Here is an 18,607-nt window from a genome sequence, read left to right as displayed (position 1 = left end):
TCTTCTTCTTCAGGCTTGAGTACATTTTGATATCTTTCCAAATGCAATGTTGTGAGATTCTTCTCAAACCTAGTTAGACATTTAGTCACCTGATCTATTTTTAAAATGCCCTCAGCGTGCAGTCATAAACTTGACTTTAAATTCTCTGACACATCAATAACAATTAAGCAGCCATCAAGTGCCTTAGACAAGCCTGCTGCTTTTTTCATTAGGCTCCCATTCCATATTCTTCTCCTCATACAGTTGGACATTTATACCAATTAAAACATAATTAATATAGCTTATTACTTGCAAATTTTCATCACGGATAGAGTGGCCAGCCCCGAGGGCAGAGATACGCAGGTTCATCATTCTCTTAATGGAACAAGACGACCTGCTCAATTTCAGCTGTCTATCAATGTCACCACTCAGTATAAATGACTCCATTTTTTTTCTTGTGCTGTTCTGCCTCTGATTGACTTTTAATTTGTTTTTGAGGCGGAGAGAGAAAAAGGTGCAGCGTCTCATATGGTTGGCGTTATTAATGAGAGCGCGTTCCTGATTTGAGGGCTGCCTTGTTTGTTTTTGAAAAAGTGCCATTGTTGGCCGTCAAAAGGCTTTTTGTTTAACAGACATCAACACAAACAACATCGGCGTCAATTTCACCTACTGTGACCCACCGCATTGTTAATTTGTTTGCTCATTTTGCTCTCTTTTCAAATAGGGCTAATTGCATTGAGATTGTTGTTGGATAGAGACGGAAGAGAAGGTGGAAACACATGTGTCATTTGACCTATTCAACTAGTAGTTGGTCAATAAATTACCTGACTTCATATACCTGCAGCCGTCTTCTCACAAGTATAAATAGGAACTATTCATCAACACAAACAATGGACTATATACTCGGTGGAAATTATGAAATATTTGCCCTCAAGCTTTAAATATAGAAAGTCAATTGAACAAGCAATGTTTAGCCAATTACAAGCAGTCTTTAGGACAGACACTGAGGAAAGGGATAAACTCAAATTCACCACACCTCCAGATCTCTGAGTACAGGATGTTCCTCGATGCCTGGGAAGAGGACCCTCATGGTGTATGTCCTGTAGTCCAAGAAGGGGATTCCCGCTCCGTCCAGATCACTGGTCAGCTCATGGATGTCCGTCTGAAGCTCTGCAAAAGCTGATGGATAAACCAGATACACATTTTAGAGCAAAGTAATAAGCCTATGATAGTAGTTTTATAGAACATTTGAATTCAGACAGTTCATTTGTCTGTTTCTGTGATACACATGAATATATACAGATAAGTAAACAGTAACTTAGAACACACCTGCAACTGCCAAACATGTTCACAACACTTTCATTTCTGGCATACGTGATAAGTTTGACATCACATAGATTGAGGAATCAACTTTTGTAAAGTAAAAAGAAAAAAGATGTTAAGATAGAAAGATTTAAAACATATCTCTAAGGTGTGTTTATTTAAGCAGAATGTCGAGATAGGTCAAGGCGCTTTAAGCATTTCCAAAGGAGCAGAAAAAGTTGGAAAAATGTGAGAAAGAAGAACTCTAATTTCACACAGCATACATCTCATGAGCATTAACCTCTTACCTTCTTTGCACTCCAGAGCCACTCGTGACTCAAGGTTGTCCATCTGCATCTGCAGCCTCTTCAAAGTCAGGTCGCTCTCACGAGATTTGCGCTTGTAGGCGATGAGCACTATCACGATGAAGAGGATGAGCATGGCGCCGGCTGTAGTGATGCCGATGATGGCCGTGCTGCTGAGCGGGCTGTCGGACGTGATGTGGACCACACCTGGGGAGAACTCGATTCCACCCACACGAGCCTTGTGTAGGTGAAAATAAAGAGGGGAATATAATTACTACATGCAGATACTGAACACAAACAAACAAATCAGCTTCTTGAGGTTTACACTGAAAGGACGGGGGGAGGGAAATATTTAAAACATGAGACAAGAGGTTCAATAAACCTCAGATATGATCAGAGAAGAGCTACACTTCAATAGCACTACAGATGGAAGTGTTTAACAATTACATCCTTAGAAATAAGAAATAAATGGCAATCAAAATCACAAACAAGTATGTTGGCCTTTAAGACATGATAAATCACTTTTATATCTGAATCATGACAAAAAATAAACAATGACATTCAGAAACACAATTAGTTGTATAAAGCATCTCTCTGTCTTCAAAATCCCAGTCAACGCTCAGACAGACATATTGATTTGCATTTGAAATGTGTACACACTTGTGTTTATTTGTGTCCATACTAACTGTGTTACATTAATGCATCCATCTCTGTCTGTGCTGCTGGGTTCAGGTGGTAACATCAGGAAGCCTTCTTTTCAAAGTGGTCCCGTTTATAACCACAAATGGAATCTTTATTGAGTTTGCAGGGGCCCTAATCTCTCTTATTGAAGGCTTATTTGTTTGTCCTTTTTGTGCTTGTGGGCAGTAACAGGAACCACACAGCTGATTGGATTAGAGCTGTAGCCCGTCTCAAAGTAGAACAAGAATTTGGATAGAAAGCAACAAGAGGAATGTCGATCCGTCTGTCAAGCTGTCGATCGATTTGTATGTCTGTCTGAGTCTCCACCACAGTCTGGATGCCTTGTCTTTCCACTTTCCACTAACTTCATGTGTATCTGTGTGTTTGTCTCGCTCTCTTGTCTTTGTGTCACTCACCAGGACCTTGTGTCGACCTGTCAGGTTGGGTGACTCACAGAGCAGCTGGGTTTCTGACACGGTTAACATGCAGGGCTTCTCGCCAATCAGAACTGAGTAGTTCAGCTTTCCATTTCCACTATTGGTTGGTGGAAGGAAGTTCCGCCCCTGCAGGATAAAATCCATGTATGGTTAAAGTTTTTTATTGGCATAGGTAATAGTTAGGGGTAAAAAAACATTGTAATATCTCATGAGTGTAGCCTGTTGGTAAATAAGGGCTTAATAGATATAAATCAATCAAATCAAAACAACAATATTATAAAGGGTGTATAACATGTAACCAAAATCCCATATAACAAAACATCAAACTGCTGTGTAACAGTAATATATTTGAATGATTCATTTGTTATTCAGATTATTTAGCAAGAATTATAAATGTGAGAATCAGCAGGCAATGATCAAAAATGAGAAATGTGTTAGAAATCCTAATCACGGTAGACAAAAAGAAAGTAAATGCTTTTCGATCACTAAATACACACCATCTCTTCTCTTACCTTCAGTATAATGGGCGAGCCAGGTTTCAGTTCCAGCACACCAGACACACTAAGTGGTTCGAACTCAGGATTAGGGTAGTAGATAAAGTTTGTGTTGTTGAGCGCCATCAGAGCCTGAACGTCGTCCAGTTTAAAGCCAAACTCATCGGGTCTTTCAGGCACTTCTTGGTGTCTTGCCAGGCTGATGGACAGCTCCGGGGCCTGGCACAGCATCGTCGTAGGGCTGAGCACCTGACACAGCTGACAGACAACAGAGATAGACAGGAGTTATATTTATGGATGAACATATCTTACCTTAAATAATGCCATCAACAGTAAGTGTGAATCTTTTAAGCTTGAGGTTTATATTGCACTGAGCCCATTAGAGACTCAATTCAACCTTGAAACTGTGCCATATCAAAAAGTCCACAGAAGAAGCTTTTGGAGTATTTTTCTCAAAGAAAGCCACCAAATGAGGTGTAGTTAGAGAGCGTGTGCGGTCTCACCACAATCAGGCTTTGATGTGTGAAGATCCAGGAGTGATAACTAGGTCCTACCCTTCCTTCATTACCCTCCAAAAAGACCCCCACCATCTCATCACTTCCTGATTCTCTGACCTGTTATTCATCTCTGTGATCTTTTCTTCTCTATAGCACATTCTTATGCTGTCACTCATCTTTCTCCATACCTCTTAACTGCTCAGTAACTCTCAGGGTCTCTCACATCTTGTTTCTTAGTTCTGTGCTCTGCCTTTTTTCTGGTCATTTATTTGACATGGTATGTGATATAAATTCTTCCTTCTTTATTCTTATCTCTTATGAGCACGTTTTATAAACACGTACAGCTTATCCTATCTGTCACTGTCATGCCACACGCCCTTCAATATCCCTCTTACATCTCCATTTCTCTTAGTCTGTCAGGGCATTGACAAATAACACCACCAGCATAGGTCTCATTCACAGACATTCATGTTTCATTCACAGACATTTCACATTTCCACAGTAACCTCTGTCTTGCAGCCACTCAAACCACCGCCTGTCACTCTAATTGGCTCCTTGAACATCAAACTTGACAAATCCTGCAAGGTCTTTGGGACACAGTTGACATGTAAGGTGCACTGCTGCAGAAAGGTAGCAGCAAAAAAAAATCCCACTTGTCTCTGCACGGATGTAGCTTTAAAATGTATTGGGGGTTTATTTTTGTTTCTGTCTGGTTTAGTGCAAAGTGAGCTCTATGAAACTGACAAAGATGGATATGGGGGCGAACTAGGGCAGACATTTATCTTATATTTATTCAAAGTAGAAGCTGCCTGTACAGTAGCTTGAGTCACAAAGCTTGTGTGTAAAAACAGATGTGAAGCGTACTGCGAGATCGTGCTCAAATGGACCATGAAGATAGCATTACTGCCTTTTGTTACTCCCTCTTCTCACAATCAGATCACAGAGACCCTTGTGTGGCTTTATCTATCCTCCCCTGGGAAAAAGGGTGAATAGAGGGTAAAAGAATTTGATAAGAGCCAGTCTGTGTGGTTTAAAGTTTTAAGGTTGATGTCAAAACTTCCACCATTGTTACAAGGGTGTGGAGAGGAATTACATCATTCTCTTTCACTTCAATTGCAACCTGTTGATTTTCACGCAGCCTACATAGTGTTCTGAGTTCTTTCTTTGACCCATTTACCCAAGAGTGGCACCGAGGTATTTAGTCATGCTCTGGAAAGAAGTAAATTAATTTCATTTTTGACTTCTGCAGCAGAACAAGAATATACTTAAACAGTATTTAAAGCAACAAAACATCACATCAAAAAACAGTCTGTATATCCATACAAATGACTCATCTCTACAGGTATTTCACACTGGATTTAATGTTGAGAAAGGTCCTTAATCACTCCATATTGTTTGTGTTCTCAATCACTTACATTGAGTGTCTCAAAGCTGTTGTACTTGGCTCTGATGAGTGGGGTCTGAATGATGTCCAGGTTAGTTCCCGTCACTGTCACTGGAGTGTGTCCACTGTGGGAGAGACAAAAAACAAGGTTAAAAGACTTATACAGTTGTTGGTGCAAAAATGATGCTCTGGATTTGATATAATCTGGTTTAACATGTTTTAAAACTTTACTTTTGTTCTGAGTATTGTAGTGTTTATTTATCTATTACGTATCCACAGCATTCAAATCATTGATTGGTGTTCATTACCAGGGAGAAAAATGCAAACTTTGGTTATCAAGAAAACTGGATGAAATCTGCCCTGGTACCATACCTGTAGATGCTCCATTCAGGCTCTATCTTAACGATGGTGGGATCCTCCACGTACTCAAAGCGCAGATCTTTCTGGAGATGAGCCCTGTCTAAGCTCACAGACACGGACACGTTTCCATAGCCATTCAGGGAAGCATGAGTTCTGCATGTGAGCCACTGTCCGCCCCTCCTAAAGTGGTGAAAGGATTATGAACAATAGTTGTAATAGTTAGGCATAGACAGTTCAGTTCAATGTTACAGATTTCTCTTCAACAATTGAATACATTTTTGAAGACAATCAGTAGTAATAAACCTAGCTGTTAATCACTGTTGGTACAGATTAATAGATCTAAGATAGATGACTGGTAGACATGGACAGACATGGAGAGATCGTTTATTGACTAAACTTGGAGGTGTGCATCGATCAGTGTAAAGTGGTGCATTACAATAATGTTATGTTTTTCCCTATAATTTTGACTATAAAAATGTAATTTCCGTTAATTAAAGATAATTACATTCACCAAGCAGAAAATTCACAATGCAAAATAAAGGCTCATAATTAAATGTCATATTTTAATAAACTATATGCCATGCCTTGATCAGCACCATTTTTACTCCATGGATTCTTAACCATTGTCTCTGTTTATGTTGGATAAATGTATCTGAAAAGAGTCAGAGGGGTTAAAAAAAGAAGCTCGACTAGCTTTTTTTTTTAATTGACTGGCTGGTTCTCCACTAACCTCAGATAAGTACATGGCTGGTCCTTAAACATGATTGACACGTTGCTCCCAGCGTCGAGGTGGCTACCGGTGATGTTGACTATAGTTCCCCCGGAGACGGGCCCTCTGCTTGGCTTGAGATTAATAATACGTGGGATCTGGATAAAGAGCAGAGGTTAAAAGGTCAACAGTAAATCAAGGGATGGGATCAAGGTGAATCATGGTAGAAACATAGATAATGCATGAGAGAAAAACTCCTCCAGAGACAATACAATGACTAAAATGCACCGGGTCAATAAGTACATTAGTTAAGGTGATACAGTAATGCAGAGTTCAAAGTGTTTTTAAACAAATAAATGAGAGAAATCCTCAGTAAGCAGCTAAGAAGTTCTGTCTTCTATTTCCATACGAAAACGTGTGTTTTAATTGCCAATGTAGGAAAAAATATCAGATAACAATGCTGTTATTCCACTGAAATATTTGATATTTATATCAACATCTACATAATAAGGGTCTAGTCACATTATTTTAACAATGTTTTACTTAAAAATATAATTTTGTAAACTAAATCGCATTTGTCTACACTACTGATCAGTTATCAAAAAAACCTGCTAATTGATACCTCTTTCAACCAACCCCGCTCTCTATACTGTGGTTAGAAAGCTTTAACATTAAAGTGGCACAGCTGCAGCAGATGTAGTCCACTGAAAGCTGTACCTAAAATAAATCCTCCTCTGGTTCATTTAGCCTTCTTATAATCTTGTCTTCAGCCTGCTGTGTGATGTGACATCCAGACCTGACATCATATAATCCTTTACAGAGACCCCATTGAGAAATAAACCTCTGCCAGCGCCCATTGATATGTGGCAATAAAAATGATATCCCTGCATAAAACAAGTACCGGTACATAAAGCCAATAACTGACAATTTATTTTCGAGCATGCGAGTGTGAGCAATGCGGATTAATTACTTGCAGAGTGTTGCGTGTGTGTTTTTATGATTTTATAACCATAAGGTTTTTTTTCCCTCATTGAGCCCTTTAGTGACTGGCATCTCTCACTGCAGATACACACATGAGAGGAAACATGTTTAAAGGAAGACCCTCGATGAGAACAGCACCATGTCGGATCACAGCCAAATACACATGGGACCAACATGAACATCGAGTATTAAGCAGCAGGTGAGAAAACAGAGCAACAACCAGCAAGGTGCTAACATGCAGAGGGTGACGTTTGCCGCAAGCGTGCCTTCCTGCTCATAAAGGTAAATTACAGTATCTAATGAATCCATCCTATTGACATGTAGTCTTTCTTAACCGTAATATAGACAGATTGACTCTCCATTAAGTAAGAGTAAGTAACAGGCTTTGTGTCAACGGAAAGTTCTTCTACATACACAAATATAAGGAAATACTTTTTTTAATGTTTGTGTCACTCCCCCATTCTGCACAGGACGTATGAGCTAATTTGCAGTTGTGGGTGGTCACAATATTTGTATATCTTCTCTAAGGGCACAGTCACACTAGGCAATCCTTACTGTGCCCAGGGACACTTCACCGCTAAAGTACAGTTCGTTTGACTAGTGTGATGCTCTGATCCGTGTTCAAGCCCGGTACACTTCCTTGGCCCTGGCATGCTTTGAAGAAATAAATAAGCCTTTGCTTGCAGTTTCATTTGACCTTTAAGTTTAATCTTTGATTGTTCATAAAACTTAATCAATCAAATATTGAAAGTACAAACTCACCACAAAGTAGTAGTACTTGGTGGATTTGGCCATAAATTCTGGCCTGCAGTCTCCAACCCCGACACACACCTGCACATTCCCGGTGTACTGGCTCTTCTCAGCTTTACCCATCTCACACACAATCCTGGAAACACACGAATGCATCATTGTAGACTATTTAAGATAACACAAATTTAAAATAAATTATCAGACACACATAAATGTTTACAAAACACGCAAAATCTGTACATGAAACTTTTAGAAAACCCTACTGTAGTTTGCCTCACCAGCATATAGAGAGCAGATTATGTTTTTAAAAAAAGGACCTAAATCTATCTAAACCTCTATAAAATAATGTATTACTTGGCAGCGCCATTAACTCCTACACACTGCCAACTTGTGAGAGAAAAAGGAAAAAGTCTCTATCCTTTTACATATGACCTCAAATACAGCTACCTCCTCTGCTGGGTCAGCATTTGCTTAGAAAGTGCTGGCACACAGCTTACTTTCTTAGCAGAAGAAGCACTGGGTCTGTTGATAAGGCAACTTTAAACTAGTTTAAAATAATTTGATAGACGGCACCTGTAAGGGACCAAAGCTTTGGATTAAACTCAAATGTCAACTGAATGTAACCTTCTGAACTTTCTAAAGTGATTAAAGGAGTGTGTGTGCGCCTGTGTGTGTGTGCTTGTGTGTGTGCTTGTGTGTGTGCTTGTGTGTGCCTGTGTGTGTGTGCTTGTGTGTATGTGTGTGTGTGTGTGCTTCTATGAAAAATGAAGACCTGAGTTCTTCTCTGCTGTCCACAGCATAACACATTAAAGTTTATTGTAGGTTTTTGCACGGCTGTGACTGGAATTCTATCAAACTCTGACTTGCCAATTTAGCATTAGTTTCCTTTTCGTGTCATAGCCTCTCTCTTACCCATCTTTTCTCTTGCTGCGTTAAATATTCAGGCACACACACACACCCTGAGGTAAGAACTCTGACTCATGATCAGTTGGTTATGCTGACTTTTTATGGCCCTGTCATGTAGGTAACATAGTGTAGTATCTGTGTGTGACTGAAGTTCCTTGCTCGCTGTAGGGCATGAAGGGTTCAATTGTGGTCAAAAGGCTTTCGGTGAGAATATGTGAAGAGGAGAGAGAGTTGAAATATTATGCTGAAAAATATAGTTAGAATCCCTCCTGTTTTTTGCAGTTCAGCTGGAAAAAGGCTATATTTGTAGCTATTATGTCCCTTTTTGTGGACAAAAAGGTGAATTACAGTAGAGCAGAGATCATTACAACCTGTCATTATGAGGATATGTGCAATCAAAAGCTGCTCTCAACTAGGTGCTGCCTCAAATGAGACTCTACAGGAATAGAAATAGAAATGTAAATCAAGGTGAGGACGGTCTATGTATTACCCAGCGATGTTAATGTTCAAAGTCAAATGTGACTTACTGTTCAGCAGGGATGTAGCCCTCACGTATGGGGGTGCAGTCCACTTCAGCCACCTTCACGTTACCCTGAATCTCTCTGAACTCCAGTCCCAGATTCTCACCACGGATAGTGACAAGTGTGCCCCCCTCCCTGGGACCCCTAAGGGGGGTGATCTGTTGAAATACAAAAGAAGAAGAAATGTTTAAAAAATTTGAAAGTACTGTATATGGCTTAAAATTAAAGATATAACTGAGCAGAAAAAGAGATGAAAAGAGATCCATTGCTGTCAAAAATGATCCTAAATAAGCACGCAAACAATATGGGAAGATGAATACATGTTCATGTTATAAATCATTTTCATTTTGACAGTTCTTCTGAACGGAGAACAAGTCGTAATTATTGTTTACGAATGTCTGATTGGCTATTTGGTTTATATTTTGTAACTCTGAGAAAAATCACAACTTTTCTGAGTAATGGAAGAATGGTAGAGACAGCTGCATAAAAGAGATCAACCACAAAACAACATTGACAGCTACCAGTGAGAGCTAAGGGGTCATGATTTGGGGTCAAGAGAAGTCATTTCTCAATCCTGTATTCACTGAGGACCGCTACAATACATTATATAAGATTAATGTAGAACTCGGCACTGGGTGACATCTTTGCAGTAATCACAGTGTCCTTTGATTTATCCGCAGCATCTCTCATTGTTGATGAGGCAGTTCCTACATCCATCAGCACTTTACTCACACAATTACTTTTTGTCCAGTGTGTGTGTGTGTGTGTGTGTGTGCGCGTGTGTGTACACATCATCAGCCTGGGAAAAATAGATTGATTGTAGAGACAGACACAGATTAGTCTGTCTTTGCCAAACAGAGTCCTACATGCTGCATGCTGTAGTCAGCGTCCAGGCTTTAATGGTGCTGTGTCACCATCTTGTTGAAAAATAGTGATCCCTAGGATTTTCATTGAGGCTGAGACTCTTATTGTTCCTAACCTCAGTTTATAGTAAGCTCTGTGACCCCCTGGAGGGTCCACACAGGTTGAGTATGAGTGTGTTTCTGTGGATTTATCTCATGGCTGGAAGATCTTTCTTAATGTGCTGTAAAAATCCTTATGTGACAAGAACATGTGCATCACAGCAGGGTAATATGATTATTTATTTCAAGATAAAAAACACAATTGAACTAGCTGGGCTTGGAAGTAACTAACCAGTTGAAGGAAAAGTTTAAGCTCACGCCAGGTCATGCACAACACATGGCCTGTGGTTCGCATGTGGGAGATATCGTGATTGCATGGTTCAATGTCTGTGATTAATAAGGCTCTCTGCTGATATCTTAATGGAAACAGAGCCTTCTTGGAAAGGGGCTACAACACATGCAATTAAAAAGGTTGCACACAATGTATAGTGGCTCTCCATTTATTGGCCAATATAGAGGATTAAAAGACCACAAGATAAATTGTAAAGGAAGTGGAAGAAGCTAAAAAATAAAAGAGGGAGAGAGATGAAATGAGGCGTTGATTAGATTTGTGACTTTGACAAGATAATTGACGGTTGGGTAGAGGCAAATGCTTAATCACTTTTCCCTCGCTCTCTCCATTTCTCCTTCCATCTTGCTATGAGAGTCTCTTCCTCTCATATTGTTGATGTGAGATGTCATTATAATGAAGCGTATTAGAATGCATTAGGGCCCCGGTCGTCTTGGAAAAGTCCTCACTCCTCACCCACTGACAGTTTTTATGGGGGACGTGAGAAGGCTGCAATATGTCCCTGCTGCAGCCTCGGGTTGTGAGGAGAAATACAGGGCCCATCTCCAGGAATAAATCCATAGCTCGGGGTGAAGACAAACATCAGAGTGGAGACAGGATTGAGTGCATCTTACTGATCTATACTACAAATATAATCAAATAGATTACTGTACATAAAAAGTTGATTTGTCTGGATCAAAATAAACACATCATTGAGGTTATTCAGATCTGGTACTTAAGTTCAATGTTTCCAAAAGTTTGAGATTCTTCTCTCTTGTGTCTATCTTCCTCTATCTGACTATCTCCTTATTTTGAAAACAAACATTGGAAAAATGGCATTATAGCTCATCAGTTATGATCTTTGGAGATGATCTAATTTTCATGTCAGAGTCATGGTGCATTCAAGGTAACAAGTAACAATGGGATTTATGCTGCTGCTTTCGGTAAATCTCTGCCAAGGTCGACCTCTCATCTGTATGCTGGTCTGTGTAGGGTGATGCAGAGAGTGAGGGGAACGGGGAGCAGAAAAGAGATTACCCTTCCATTCCTCTATCCCCTTTCCCTCTTTCTGTCCAAACCTATCACTCCCCAGGATGCCAAAGGGGATTCCCCCTTCTGTCTTTTTTTATCCACGCTTTGCTTCCCCTCTTAAACCCAGTCAGTCACCATCTGCTCTAACTCTCTTCCTCAGGTAAATGATCCGGAGAGGTCCTTCCATCATATCCATCATGGGAGAAATTGGGAGGGTCTTCTTCCCCCCCTTCAGCCTCATGTCCCTCTATTCTGGGATCCTCTACCCATCCGTCAACACCCAGCTTTTATGTTAACCCAATCTATCCTCCTCTCCCTTCATCTGGGCTTCTTCTCTATCCATCTTTCCTTTGTATGTTTGTATCCTTCATCTTGCTGACCCATATCCATTTCTGCTATTGCCCCTCTTATATGTCTTGCACAGGTCAAGTCCATTTCCTCACACAGGGTCTGTGATTTTCAGGAGTACACACAGGTTAAAGGGGCTTTTGAGAGCATCTGTGCAGAGATGATTGATAACTAGCAAGAGTGAGGATGATTAAGTCATAGATGGACTACTCATTTGTTTGTATTATTATTATGTTCACATGAAAAGCAAGAGAGGAATAAATTCTTTGTTTCATTGATTTCTCTCTGTGTGTGTGTGTATATATATATCTATATATATATATATAGATATATATAATATGTTGTTTTAACCCGAGCAGTTGCCTGAGTTTCTGTTTTCTAGCATTCATTACCATTAGACAGGAATGTACATAATCCTACCATATTGTGTTAAACTTTAAACAGTTATGCTGGCTAGGAAGTGGCTGAATGTTGTCACCCAGGGGCAGCAAATTGGAAAATATTTATGTTATTCTAGCTCGAAATATGTCTTAATTTTCTTCAGGATATTCTCTATCAATTTTCTTTTTCAATCAATTGACTTGTAAGTCTAGTTTATCACTATCGCTTTCAATTCTGGTGAGTCGAGATGTTTCACTGATCTGTAAAAACATATGTAAAAATAACTGTTGGTGACTCACAGCCTCTGCAATCATGTTGAAATTATCAACTGCCAAGACAGTCTCAGAAGTGACGAGTGGAAGTATATCGTCATCAGAGCACGGTACTGTATGTGTGTGGCTTTTGTGTAAAAAGGGACTTTCATTAATGTTTGCTCCTCATTTGTCGAATCAGGAATGTGGGAACACTGATGCATGGTTGTCCCACCTGTGTGATGCGCGGATGGGTGCATTTGCTGTTGATGCCGTTGTGCTCCAGCCACTGGTTCTCAGGGTGGGGACAGTGTTGCTTGAGGGTGCAGCGGTTCTCTCCTTTGCACCAAACACATCCAAAGAGTGGGTCGGCCTTCAGACACAAACCGCAGCTTCCGCGTTGTGCGTCACACTTGTACAGATGGACTGTAAAGGCGCATCGAAAGAAAAAAAGAGAAGCAGGGTAGCAGGTTACAACAGAGGAAGAGAGGGAAACTTAAGTGAAAAAACTTGAATTATTACAGAAAGCAAATTCATGAATATTCATTTCGGCAAAACTCTCAAATGATGGGCAAACAATTAAAAACTCCCAGCAATACAAACGTTTGGTTGTTTATCAGAATCTTTTAATGTCTGGCAGCTGCTGTTAGAATATGTGAACAACAAACTGAACATTTTAAATTGACACTCATTGTCTCATTATCTCCCCATCCATCATCTTCTCTATAAACTGCCTCTTCCTCCCTCTCTTTAAGTTTCCTTTCTTGCTACCTCTCACCTCTGCTTACCCACCACACGTTTAACATTTAATCTCCATGGAAACGGGCCAGCCATTTTCTTTTTAATTGCCATTAGTTGCATGTGTGATCTGTCCATCAAATGATACCCTCAGAGCTTCTTCCTCCTCAGGCAAACAGAGGTAGGAGGAGGATGGAGAGAAATCCTCTGCATCTCTCTCAAACAGCTCTCTCTCTCTCTCTCTCTCTCTCTCTCTAACTTCTGTTGCTTCTTTGATTTACACTCATGCTCAAGGATATATTTTGTACATTTCAGCTCAGACACGTACACAATGGCAAACACACACATACACTGTACAAACTTTGCCTTGCAGCAGGGTGTCATGTTGGCATATCATCAACATTTTAACAATACGTCTCCTATGCCTGACTCCACTGCCTTTGGTTAAAATGAGTTGTTTTCCTGTCACAGAACTACATCCCCCAGCATGCTGCTGTTTTCCTTCCCCACATGGATCACACACAGTGGTGGATAGCCAGTAGCCAAACTGGATCGAGCTCGGCAGTCGAATGCTGAATTTAAAAAAATAATCTACACTGAGCTGTCATATTATATATACACTGAGAAAGTGGAGAGTTGGACAGAAGAGATGATTATAATGCAAAGAATGCAATATCTTTCACTCTCAGTATATCCATCCGGAAATATCTAGCTATGCTTACCTAGGTTCACATAATAGTTTAATTTATATTAATATTTGTTATAAATATGCATTAGTTTGTATAGTTGTAACTAAATAAATATAATCATCATTACACCTTGAAAAAGATAAAGGGACGAGCAAATAAGAGAAACAGATTAAATGAATGCTGAATTTCAGAGGAGCCAAGAAGATAGAATTTAGAGATTTGTGGACAGAGACAGACACACAGAGAGACCGGCGATACCGACTGGACAGACAGAGAAACAGTGAAGGAGGGGGATGCAGACAAATGGAGAAAAACAGGAGCAGGAGAAGAGAGGGACCTACAGGAGGAAAGCGTAAAAGAGGATGTGTTAAAGTTAAACACTCTACATGGAAACATCAGGGGATGGATGCTGCACCTCAGCACACCGCCCGCCTGTTGCCATGGAGACAAGCTCCAAGGGCAACAATGGGAAGGCAGTGGCTTCAATGTGAGTTTATTGAGTTTATTAAAGACGATGTCGACTGTGTTTATGCATGGTTTTTCATGACACTGTAAGAACACGGAAAAGAGCTGAATGGATTTTTTTTTCATTCACAACAAATGTGTGTGTAGGTCTGTGTGGGTATGTGCTTGAGTGTACGATTGCTCATGCCCAAGTCCATGCTCACCTTTGTTGTGGGCGGGGTTGTCAATGCTGAAATCTCCGTTCCAGATGACGGTCAGCTCCACGGCAAGACTGCTCATCTCCATCCCATCATAGAAATACTATCACCATGGCAACCGCAGAGGGAAAAAGTGAGATATGAATAGAGTAGTAAGAGGAAGCTACTTAAAAAGTGTCTATTATCTCCAAGTACAAAACGCACTGCTATTACAATACTCCTTTGACTTCAAAAAGCTTTATCAACAGGTGGATTCAGACACAGTGACTGCACGCAGACACACATCAACTCATACACACACTGAACACACTAAAGAGCTTTGAAAAATGAGATTATTTTTCATTTGGTTGTCTTAGACTGGCTGCATGGAGGGTCGCTGCTTGAATCATAATTTTCCACTAAATTACAGTTTCCCTCCTTCACAGCTCAATCAAAGTACAATATTTGGATTGTTCTGTGATTATACACACAAATCCCAAAGACATCTCTAAGCGCGCACACACACACACACGAGTGATGAAGACAGACAGGAAGATGAGATGTTATTGTATCAACAGACGATTAGCATCAAGACCAGCATAAAGCCCTTTTTCATGCTAGTCTTTCATTGCTGTCAGTGTGCTGTTCAGCCAGTGAATGGAGCATGAACGCAGGCTGTGTAGGAGAGACAAAGTCAGGCTCTCCTCTCATCTGCCCACTGTCTAGCTTAGAGTGGAAATCTTGTGGAAGCCGTGTGTGTATGCTTGCTTGGTTGTATGTGTGTTAGAGAGAGAGAGAGAAAATATTACGGCCACTTTTATAGTTAAACTTTATAGAAATGGGGCGTTTTTTATAGAGATTGTGTTAGTGTGTGGGTGGGGTGGTGGTCGCTGGTGATATACTGCAGAAGCTTGTAAGCCAAACACATACACACACATACACACACTCATCCTCACCGAGGTGTTTTGACACTGCACTGAGGAGCTGTTAAAGCGCAAGGCAGGAACCCGGTGCTCGTTCCCCTGGATGGTCAGCAGACACTCATAGCCCCTCTGACCAGACTGGGGCTGGGGGAGGTTTTTTGCTCGTAGGGTGATTGGCTTCACCACGTTGACAGGCACCAGAATCCTGTCTGCAGGCAGCAGCTGGGGGCAACCCTGGAAGACAGACAAAAAAACAAGGAATTATTATGTGTAAGTATATTCCTCTTCACCAGCTGAAAGTTAAAAGTGCAATTATATTAATTACTGGAAGAATGTGAAATGTTATTTCACACCTGAGTGCTCTGAGAAGAGTCATTAGAAGAGCAGTTCAGGCACACAGTGAAGTCCTCAACTCTCTGATGAATTTTAAAAAGTTAACAAAATGTCTTTCATTTGTACCAACACAAATTCATATCCGCTCCTTTATATGTAATATGCTTCACTTGCAAAGGACCATTCAGAAAAAGAAAAAAGAAAAGTTAGACATATTACTGTAGCCTTATGCTTGTGAAACATCAGGACAGAATTTCAAATCTATGTAGGATATGCAAATCAATCAGCAGAAATGGGAAGTAACCAAAAACAGTTACTTTGTAAGTTTTTCGCTCTCTTTAGGCGAGTAACATTTATACAGAGGGTTCATTTTCAGTGTAATACTGTGAGTACATTTCAGAGCCTTTCAATTTATACTTTAACCCAACTCTATTTTTTCACATAAGTAATTACTACTAGCTACTTCTGCACTTGATTTTCCCTCCCCTATCAATCAGCAGTCAAATCATAACTGGATTCATACAAATACATTATCTTCTCCAACAGAAGTAACTAGTGTGACTATTATTTGTTAAATGTAAGTGATAATACATTACATAATCAGTAATATAAAACAGTCATTCTTCATTTCAATGCCCATATACTTTTGACATTACACTGATAAAGAAATCATCCTGAATAGATCAGCGATGTCTATTTAAAGACCCTGTGGATGATTGCTAATTGAACCAGGAATATTCAAACCACGTGACTGACACCACTCTTATTATCTATCTCATCGGGTACAGTACCCAACAGTACTTCACAAATATTGATTTAATTGAATGAAAGAGCCACTTCAGCGTGGACCTTATTTTTCACACAGCGTCAGAAGTGCTTGTTTTGTGACAGTTCCTGTTGGGTTAAGTTCATTTCAGTATGTTTGGTTGGACAGGACCTGATCCAATTCACTTTGAGTGAAGGGCCAACTCAAAGCGCACTCCACAATCATTATCCACATTTATTATCTACGGCAAAATGATACGAGCTTTCAGTTTCTTTTTTTCTGGCGCTCTTGTTTTTGCTCATTAAGTAAAAGATGTCACTGATAGATCTAAATACGATTGATTTCTGTCTACACAGTAAATAGTCAAGAATGAATGACAAAGAGAGACAGCCAAAGACAGAGGGAGATGAGTCACTGAGCAATTGGAGGTCTAAAATTAACAGCCAATCAATTCAGGTGTGAGGAACTGACTAAATATAGAGCACCTATGGGTGGAGAAGGAGAGTATGGAGAGGAAAGAGGAGGAGGACAGGTGAGAACGGGCGACAAAATGGAGTAAGAGGAGAAAAGGAACAGAAAAGCAAAGATAGGAAAAGTAAAAAATTAACTGGTGAAGTAAAAGAGTAGAAGAAGTAAGTAGAGAACAGCACTCCCCAAACTGTTTCATGTTTTTCACTGAAAAGTGTTGGATAAAAAGAGAGCAAAATACACAATATGAAAGAGAGGAGCAACAAAAGAACAGAGTGACTGAAAGAGGTAAAAAAAATACCATAAAGCGTACGCCACAGGAGGAGCTTTCGTATGTCAAAGAGGCAGAGAGAGAGGAAAAGGAGTGAAGATAAGGTGAGCCCCCGCATGGAGGGAGCTGGGGGGGAGTGAAGCATAGCACACGGTGAACTGGGTGATAACACTTGTTTGAAGTTCATTAAAAGCCACTTGATTGGGTTAGGCTGAGTGACTGACTGGGTGGCTGCATGGCGAGAGAGAGGGGAACGTTCTGTGACACTATTCACAAAGTCATTATAGATAAATGACAAGCAGGGTGAGTGGGTTCTGTGGCGGAGGAGACGGAGGAAAAGGTGCTGCACGCGTGTTTGCTCTTCCAAATCTCATTTTCCTAAGTACGAATGGGTTGTATTTGGGGAATGGAAATGAGAGAGCAAAGAGAGACGCGATCCGTTTTTTAATCACATCTCTTCCAGTTAATACACTTGAATAAAAGGGACAATAAATTTGATCTGGTTTGTGGAAAAGAAGGCATAGGAGGCACTGGAGTATGACCTAACACGGTGACTAAAGCTGAATCTTGAAGACACAGATCTATAATGATAGGGGCGTACGGTGATGAGGCGATAGTATTGTGCACACACAAAGAGCATCACAGCCAAAAGGCACTCCATTGTTGAAACCGTAAACTTCATAAATACATACTCAAAGGACTTATTTTTTAAACATGCAAGCAGAGTCAAGGTTAACACATGCTGACATGTTAGTGTTTACCCACAGACACAGACAGAAAATGAACTGCAGCCTTGGAATCTCATTACAGTATATGATAAATACAACCAGTCAGAGCCAGACAGCATCATCTACCTTTATGTCAACCTGTAACAGAGAAACTTCAAAAGGCAAATTCCAACAGCTGCTGAATGCACACACACACACACACACACACACACACACACACACACACACACACACACTATTTCAATAACACCTGGCACATTTCTCTGCACATATTCCGGTCCCTGCAGTCTCACAGTATATAATCTTATATAATTAAAACAAAAGTGGGTTTATTTAAAGCCTTAACCTCAGTGATGTTCACTGTCAGTTGAAGCAGTCTTCCCCCACTTCTACAGAGTACCACTACCAGTCTCTGACAGGAAAGACAGCAAAATACAAAAACAGATCTCTTATTTTCTTCAACAATGAAAAATTCATAATGTGTCAGGGAACCTACCAACAG

General features: G+C 40.2%; 1 protein-coding gene across 1 annotated transcript in view; it reads right to left on the bottom strand.

The window, feature by feature from the left end:
- The window catches only part of plxna4 (plexin A4), a 206,490-nt gene that overhangs the window by 32,880 nt on the left and 155,003 nt on the right, over positions 1-18,607 (bottom strand). Inside the window, exons 10-21 of the mRNA XM_061030073.1 lie at positions 15,573-15,773; positions 14,644-14,740; positions 12,784-12,974; positions 9,313-9,464; positions 7,892-8,015; positions 6,170-6,306; positions 5,452-5,619; positions 5,111-5,204; positions 3,217-3,456; positions 2,684-2,830; positions 1,590-1,824; positions 1,016-1,158 (exon numbers count right to left, since the gene is read on the bottom strand). Of these exons, the coding sequence (XP_060886056.1) occupies positions 1,016-1,158; positions 1,590-1,824; positions 2,684-2,830; positions 3,217-3,456; positions 5,111-5,204; positions 5,452-5,619; positions 6,170-6,306; positions 7,892-8,015; positions 9,313-9,464; positions 12,784-12,974; positions 14,644-14,740; positions 15,573-15,773 (1,929 nt within the window). The remainder of the gene's footprint in view (positions 1-1,015; positions 1,159-1,589; positions 1,825-2,683; positions 2,831-3,216; positions 3,457-5,110; positions 5,205-5,451; positions 5,620-6,169; positions 6,307-7,891; positions 8,016-9,312; positions 9,465-12,783; positions 12,975-14,643; positions 14,741-15,572; positions 15,774-18,607) is intronic.

Source organism: Labrus mixtus, chromosome 22, assembly GCF_963584025.1.
Source record: "Labrus mixtus chromosome 22, fLabMix1.1, whole genome shotgun sequence".
NCBI lineage: Eukaryota > Metazoa > Chordata > Actinopteri > Labriformes > Labridae > Labrus > Labrus mixtus.
The sequence above is the reverse complement of the archived record's forward strand: the minus strand, read 5'-3'. Positions and strand labels throughout refer to the sequence as shown.